Here is an 8,462-nt window from a genome sequence, read left to right as displayed (position 1 = left end):
GAGAGAGAGAGAGGATAAATTTTGCAGAGGTAAAGAACCAGATCGGGGGGTTGTATGAAGAAGAGAATGACATGAAGCGTAATTGTTTTGAAAAATTTGAGCATTTTGGTCTTTTACCACAAAAACTCGGGTCAGGCCTGTTACAACTTCATTTTGGGCTTGGACTCTTGTCCTAATCTGTACAAGAAATATAAGAAGTGAGTTTTTTGTGTTTTTAAATTTGATCATGTGTTACTATGTAATTTTCTCTTGTTAAAAAGGATGATGATGTGAATTGCAAATCCTCTAGGGTTTAGAGTTTACATATCTGGACAGCTTACATACCTTGTGCTCTTGATCAGGTTCTATAAAACCATTTGGTTGGTCCATATAAATTTTTGATCCCCATTATTTCTTGATTTATAGATAAGAGTTTCCTCATAAAAAAATTGCATCACCAGATTCAACCACAACATTATTTTTAAAATCAAAAAATTTGTAAGCGGCACTATTTAAAGCATATAAACTAAAATAGATGCTTTATTATTATTTTTCAAAATTCAACTTGAACATAGTCATCACAAGCATAACTTATTATTTTTTCAACATTCAACTTAAACATGCCATCACAAGAACAGCCTCAAAAGCATCTTTTTTGGTGATCACATATTGGTCAGATTCCATAGTTTGTTTAACACCAGCCTTATTAAGAAGATAACTGGACATCAAATTTTTTCTCATGGAGGGTACATGCAACACATCTTTCAAAATTAACACCCTACCAGAGGTAAACTTGAGCTCCACCTCACCAATTCCAAGCACATGAGTAGTATGTGAATCTCCAAGCATCACTGTTCTGGGCTCCTTATAAGGAGTGTAATTCTTGTACCAATCTTTGTCATAGCAGATATGCCTTCGGTACTCTTATTTGATGGATTCTACTCAGTTAGCACATAGGCAACTTTGAGAAGATTAAGGTAGAAGATAACTTTTCCCTTCCATCTCTTGAAATGTGCACCTTTAAGCGGAAAGGCTCGTTGAGATCTCCCACGTTGTCAAGCGGCTTCTCTTGAGTACGCTCCATCTTCTGTGAATCTCCTTAAAATTGTTTGCTTGTGAACCTGCTAAGTACTCCAACTACATATGCAATGTGAGGTCTAGTGCAATCAGTTGCATAACGTAAACTGCCAATTATGCTAGCATATTCCTTTTGATTAATCACATCTCTTTCACTCTCAACAGGAAATAAGTGAACATTAGAATCAAAAGGAGTAGACACATGCTTGCAACCAACATAATCATATTTTTTAATATTTTCTCAATATAATGTGACTGTTCAAGAAAAATACTATCACATGTTTTTGTTATTTTCATGCCCAAAAATATCATTGTGATAGCACTGCAGCTATTGGTAAAGTAAATAACCGTTATTATAACGGTTTAGAAAATTAGTCCAAACCAAGCAGCTTCAAATCAAGGTTTTGAAACTTCTATACATGCTCCATATATATTTGCTAAACTTTTACTCAATGTCTCCAGTTCCAGTCCACAGACCTTGATATTATCAAGGCCTTGTTTGGTTTGAGGAAATGAAAGTGGTTTCTTTGTCTTTTCCATATAAGGAAAGGAGAAGGGAAGTGAAGTTTACCAAAAACTGTCCACTCTGATGTTTGATAACGTAAACAAAGCTTGTAATTAATGCAATAAAATAATGTGTTGTGGGTTATAAATGCAAGGAAAGAAAGAGGAAAGTGATTCATTTGAAGTTTGGAATGAACAACTTCCCCACCTGTTACCCCAAATGAAGGAAAGGAAAGTCGTTCTGTTCCTAATGGTAACTTTGCCTGAGCCAAACGAGGCCTACATAGAAGCAATAGAAGAGCACAATCCCATTGTTGTTTTCCCCAAGGATTAGAAACTGATACATGGAGAAACTTGAGACTTGGAAACAGCCTGATGCAGGGGGATCACAAACTTCATTAATTACTTGTGCCCATGCATCTTTCTTGTGGAACAATACAAAATCTGACTTGGTGAATATTTTTGAGGATGGCTTCGCACCTTGAATTATATACCAAGTTACGAATACTGAAAGTAAACTGGCCAAGAAGGTTTTCTATGTGTATTTATAGGTTTCACTTCATTCCTCAGTAGTATAGGAAAGAGCCTTCTCCTAATTCTTTGAAAGGTTTGTTAGTTAGCTCAACCAAAATGAAAATGCGGATTGAATTGACTATCATTACAATAAGAACCGCTTTTATTTCTAGCTCTTACTCAAAAGTATGGTGAGATCTCTAATTGGTAACACTCATACAACAGCTTCAATACTGCTGTAGAACCAAGTTGTAGTGTCCACCGCCTACCTAGTAGAGTCTAAACTTGCATCTGCATGCATAAACTCGATATGACAAGCTGTTGCCTTATGGAACATCATGAACTCCTTGTATAACTCCTCTTGTTTGGAATATGAAAGACAAGGACATGTAGCAATAGTCATTTTCTTCAACCGATGACCATTGTTCAACAGAAACTTTACCATTTCCATCTCAACCCGCCGTCCTTTGAATCCCTTCAAGGAGATAGTCTTCAGGTGTGAAAAGAAACAGAGAGGCATATCCTCTGGTGGACGCCAGTGCAGGTCTGAAGGTTCCTCACAACCTTCAGTTCTCTGTTTGAAATGAAATGTTTTAGGAGCTGCACATTGTAAATTAGCATTTAATGGAAACATAATGTACTTACATCTTCTAAGACAAAATCTTCAAGATTAGGTGAATTCTTGAGAAACCCTGGTAACAATTCCCAGCAACTGCAATCCCCTACAGTTAGCCTCAATTGGTTGACATTCCGAAATTCCGGGGGATGCCAACCCTTAGGAAGATGCCAGTTCTTGGGGAAAGATACAAATATTGATTAGACAAAATCTGGTGCAGGATTTGAAAAGTAGCAAATATACCAGTTAAATCATAAATTCCTAGGGGACTAACAAACAAATACAAATAAAGCATCAAATAAGAGCAACAAACTAAAATGAAGAATATTGAGGTACACATATGGATGTATCTTTCCCTTTTTAAACAGATGTTCCTAATGTGCATATTGAAGTGAATGAAAGCTCAAAATGTTCTTATATGCATGGCACTTCATCCCAAACCAAAACACAATCAGTCATTAAAATGTTGATTTCTCCCATTCATTCCTTAGCTTTACCTTGCTTTAAAGTTATAAAAGCTTGTTTCTTTCATCCTATAATATTCAAAACAATAGTTGGAATATACTCATCTCCAAGCAATGAGCCGAAAGAGAGAGAGATTTAACATTAGAAACTTGATCCAGAAGCACCACTGCACACTTGGATACTACCTGCTGTCGTTTCGCATCAAGTTCATGATCAGACCATTCTCTGAATACAATATTGGCATTGACCAGGGATTTTGCACTCCCCATGAGAGAAAAATTAGTCAAACCAACCATCTTTAGATCAATGTCCTCAAGCTTTGGTGAATCGATGTATACATACATAGGATGACAATTAATTTCCAAAATTTATTCTCAACCTCTTCAGTTCTGGAGCGAAGATTTTCAAATGGTCTCTGACTGCAGTAAATATGACATCAATGGTGCCATCTATGGTCAAATCTTCAAGCACAGGGCAGCTAGAGAGAAGGTCCTGCATTGTTGTCCTGTAAGGATTAAAAACTGTAAGATGCAGAAACTTGAGACTTGGGAAACAACTGCCAGAAACCCTTAGGCAACTCAAAACCTCTGTTCGCGTTATTATCATTTACCATATGAAGATCAAGCTCAACAACATTACGCCTAACTGCAATGTAAATCCAAACATCAAAAGCTTGAACTTTCGGAATAGAGGAAATTACGAGACGAAACTTTGGTATGTCTGATGAGTCAAGCAAGTAGAGTACACGACTCACAACCATTTGAAAATCTTGAAGACCGTGATCTCTTCCAAAATCCCTTTTGTGGATATCCCTTTTGTAGTGACCCAAATGTTCTTCCATCTTTTAGACAAAACCATGGTCTGTAAAACCTCGACGGTACGAAGTGAGGAAAGTATGTGACATATAAGTTCATCTGGTAATGCACTGATCCTATCTCTGATTCTTGTTTGGTGTTTCGGCACCATCGAACTCATCTCTACCCTATCAGTATCAATATATACCTTAGTCATAAACTATAATCAACATCAAGATCAAATTTACTCAAATCGATAGAGTTAGCTCTCAAAAAGGGTTTTGAGAGACAAGTTGTACCCTTGAGAGGGAAGGGGACTCTTAAACGGAGTTTGCAGAGGAAAATTTACCTGGAATTAATCGAGATCCTGTAATCTGCAGAGAGACTAGAACAACTCAATGTCTGCCTATAGTTCAGTAATTGTAAACTTATTGCGAATCAAGAGGAAGGTGGAATTTAGCTAAACTAGGTTAGGGTTTCATAATTTACAAAAATGCCATTAAATGATGTATGAGGGTTCCAACCTGTGACGGTTCGAGGACCGAGTTAGAAAACATCCCTCCCATATTGCTAAATTAAAAGAAAGAAAATAAACGGTAAAGTGATATGAAAAATGTGAGATCATGTAAAACCTGGTAACCAAAATGCTTACACTACCAGAAGGCAAAAGTACTGTCTAAAGGCTAGCCAGCCTAGTCTAGAATATCAAATTATTATAAAATCCTCTGGGAAATACACATACTATGCAGTGAACTGCGATATGGCAACAGATATCTCAACAGCTATGTACTTCTCAGGAATACCCTATAGTTATGAGAAAAACTCGATTCCAACTCTACCCAAGTCAATTAACTGTAGTCTGAAGGAGGCATCACCAGCAGAGGCCAGCATTATAAGAACAGAAGAAATTTTCCAACTGGCTGGTTCCGCATTGAAATGGATGCCTTGATGAGCTGATCAAAACATGATCCGTGAGTCCTGTTGGTGATGTAAGAAAAGTGCAAAGATATTTGGTTCCGTCAGCCTTCAGTTTCCGAATCAAGAACAGGGAGGATCCTTAGGGCTGAAGAACTGAGATGCATGCCACGGACAATTCCCCCATACCCAGTCCTAATGCTGTGGCAAAGAAGCAATATAGAATCCCACAGTGCAGTCATTCCCTGAAATAAAGATGATACATTTTTGTCAAATTAATGTAGCATTGTAGCATTTCCTTGGGAATATTATTGGCAAAGTAAATACATTCACAAATGCAGAATTGAGAAAGACTGAACGGTTGAAACAATAGAAAGATTGGATGAGCAACAACAGAGGAAGAAACTATAAAAAAAAAAAATTTAACAGTATAGAAAATCACTTTGGCAAGAATGTGGCATTAACCATGATTGGTATTTTCATTTTCTCCCAGCTCATGATGTTTTCATAAGCTAGCATTGACTATTAAACACTAACCTGAATAGAAAATAACAACTTCTTATCCAAATACATGGCGAAAACTGGGGGGCTCTTCCGTCCAACAATAAGAACACAACCCCCTGGGTGGAGAGCAGAAGGGACACCTGATACAACTGCTATGTACTTCTCAGGAATACTTTCTTTTTGTGGTAGAAGTCCCAAGAAGAGGGGATTTTTGCTAGACCGAGCTCCAGCATGAGATATAGAATCCCCATGTAACATCCACTTTGGGTACTCGAGGAAAGCACAGAACAAATACAAGAGCAAGTGAGAATCGGTTGGGAGTTCAACAGTCCACTTCTTGTTCTTTTTATCGTATACCTCTCCACTTCCAAGGTATTCATAGTTCTTCAAGCAGGTTCCTTCAGCAAGCTCTGCAAAACTCCCAAGGAAAGGCAAAAAATTCCAAACAGGTAAATAAATGCCCATAACGTTTATTTCAAATTATCATATTCATAACTGAAGTCATTTTATTAGAAAATTTCTAGAAGTCAGATCTTGAAACTCTACTGGAAAAATGAAAAAGACAGAATTCTAAACCTCAAGCTAGGCCAAGTTTGTGAGCTAGTTAAAGTGTAATATCTAACAAAGAGACCTACTCCTGTCATGTTCCTAGTTAAACATACTTGGACCAGTATTTTTTTAGGTTCACCGATTCCATTTTCAAGTAGGCCTAAACATCTCCAAGTTCAGAGTCTTTCAGTCTTTAGCCATCCCACACTAGACACTCCCTCACATATATAGTGAACAACCAAGATTTAAGTACCTCGAATCCTTTGTACTGTGTATTCTGCTCGAATGCTACTTTGCGGTAGCAAACCTTTGATTAACTCTCCCTTCATCAATGCATACAGTCTCTGGTGTTCAGTGAGCGCATCCACACACGCCTGCATAATAGGCACCATATTCTGCTGTGGAGTTTGTTGAAGATTTGCTTGAGGCAGCTGTGCTGCATATGGTGGGAAAAATCACATAAAAAAAATTAAAATAACTGTGCATACTGAAACCTTCAAAAGAAATTATTAATCTAATGCGACAATAATTGGAAACCCACTTACAGGTGGAAGCATTGATATATTGGAGAAGAGTGGCTCGTACTTGATGCATAACTCCATCTTCATCAAGAGTTAATGTTTGTCGCCATTCCTTAGTCCTGTCGGTTGAAGACACTGAAGTAGTTCCAGTAGTCGGTAAATCACTTCCAATTTGACTAATTGTGAGTGCTATCCCAAGCTTGGAAGCTGCTTCCATTACCTGTAAATCAAAAAAGTTTATAATGATTAGTGGGATACTTTGCAGTATTTGATACAGTTAATCTAACATAAAAGCAGTATCAATTATGCTATCAGATTTTGCAGTTGAAAGTTAACGCTCCATTTACCAACCACAAATCAAATAGCTCACTGCATATATGAAGCGAAGGATGACAGTGCAGGAGATTAAGACCTGAATATGACTGCTCTCAGTCTTCTGAAGTAGGGGATTAAGCAAAACTGAAGAAAACCATTGCCTGAGGTTGTCACGCCACTGCTCAATTTGCGGATAGATGCCCAAACGATCAAATGCATTAATAGATTCTTCCATGGACATAGGTGGAGGAAGCTCACCTTCCCCTTTCTTTGGGGGAGTGGTGAACTTCTGGGAACCTGGAGACATTCTCACAGCCCTCAGTGGTGTACTCCTTGTAGTTCCAGATGTATTACCTGAACTGGGACTGGCTACAGCAAAGCTTCTGATAGTGGGTGGTGGAGTTGCCAGTTTCCCTGCTGACTGTGTGATTTTCTCATCAACATCTGCCAAGAATTGTTCAAACTTTTCTTCTGACATCATCTCTCTTCCAGGGATTCGCTTACTTGACCAAGGAGAAGACACCACCGAATCCACTCCAGGTGAATTCTGAAAGGAAGACATTGGTGAAACTGCCCCTGGGACAAGATACAGAGAAGAAGCTGAACTGGGTGATTTAGAAGGACTGCCGTTCCCACTGGTGTTATACTTATCCGAGACAATTCGAGACAAACGATTTGAACTGCTAATTGACGGATGAAGTGGAACTAGGACATCTGAAGGGGAAGACGAGTAGGGTTTGGACTTGGGAGGTTTCTTTGCAGACTCAGATACAACTTGTTCAACCTTCGGCTTAATTCCTAGTAGTCCTAGCTGTCGACTCGTCAACCCCATATTATCCTTAGTTCCTTTAGAGGAAGATACAGTCGGCACAACAGCGGCATTTCTCAATGAAATGACTCTAAAGAGTGCAACTAGAGTAGCCAAAAACACTAATCCCACAACTGTATGCACCACTTTGACAAACAAATCTGCAACACAAAACAGAACATTAAAAAACAAGCCACATGGATCACACCATTAAATGACGTAGATTTCAATTCAAATAACTTACAGGCTGCCTCTTGCGAAAGAACATTGAGCTTCATAGTGTTAACAAACTCATTCTCCCTTCAAAAATTCAACATAGTAACATTATGTTAGCCACACAGAACAAACACGAAGCCGAATCTAACATCACATTTCTCATTCAAATAACAAACAATGCCGTGATATCTAGAGCAATCTCAAAACCCTAATCCGCATTCTTAAATTTGAAATTTGAAATTTGAAACTAGAGAAATTAAGATGGGGTTAAACCCTGGAAAAACCCTAGTGGAGTGGGAAGAGGGATACCTGGAGAGAATGAGGAGGAAGGCGACGGCGGAGAGGGAGGAGAGAGAGAAGATGATGAGGAGGGCTTGTTTTGGAGGACGGAGGCTGTTGGCGGTGAGGGCGGCGGAAAGGGTTGGGTTCTGGTACACGGAGAACTTGGAGGGCTTCGGTGGGGGCGAGGAGCCCTTGGTGTCTCTGCCGTCCATGGCGGTGGGTGTGATTAGCTTTGTTCTCCGGTCACCAATGTCGCCGGTAGTGAGAGGGTTTGAGTCTGAAATTTATGACATGGAAGCTCAAGGAAACGACCACGTTTCAGCGGTATAATAAGACGCTCTGTTCGGCTTGCTGGGGGTTTTAAAAAAAAAAAAAACAAAATAAAGAATAATTAGGTACGTACC

General features: G+C 38.8%; 1 protein-coding gene across 1 annotated transcript; it reads right to left on the bottom strand.

Annotated features, from left to right (window-relative positions):
* Nucleotides 1–4,551: 4,551 nt before the first annotated feature.
* LOC101308148 lies at nt 4,552–8,339 on the bottom strand. The gene is made up of 7 exons (XM_004309824.1): nt 8,086–8,339; nt 7,805–7,860; nt 6,850–7,721; nt 6,462–6,657; nt 6,170–6,352; nt 5,401–5,777; nt 4,552–5,108 (listed from the first exon to the last, which is right to left on the bottom strand). The coding sequence occupies exons 1-7, from the start codon at nt 8,268–8,270 to the stop codon at nt 4,968–4,970; spliced, it is 2,010 nt and encodes a 669-aa protein (XP_004309872.1). The 5' UTR covers nt 8,271–8,339; the 3' UTR covers nt 4,552–4,967.
* Nucleotides 8,340–8,462: the final 123 nt, after the last annotated feature.

The sequence above is a fragment of the Fragaria vesca genome, unplaced genomic scaffold, assembly GCF_000184155.1.
Source record: "Fragaria vesca subsp. vesca unplaced genomic scaffold, FraVesHawaii_1.0 scf0513126, whole genome shotgun sequence".
Classification (NCBI taxonomy): Eukaryota; Viridiplantae; Streptophyta; class Magnoliopsida; order Rosales; family Rosaceae; genus Fragaria; species Fragaria vesca.
This window is presented reverse-complemented; position numbering and strand designations above follow the sequence as displayed.

Bases quoted from the DNA above. Each gene is read 5' to 3' on its own strand.
- LOC101308148 (XM_004309824.1), bottom strand. From the start codon at position 8,270: ATGGACGGCAGAGACACCAAGGGCTCCTCGCCCCCACCGAAGCCCTCC. The intron at 7,861-8,085 runs GTATCCCTCTTC...GAATTTTTGAAG, and splicing joins TTCCTCCTCATTCTCTCCAG to GGAGAATGAGTTTGTTAACA. The intron at 6,658-6,849 runs GTCTTAATCTCC...TTTGATTTACAG, and splicing joins CTGAGAGCAGTCATATTCAG to GTAATGGAAGCAGCTTCCAA.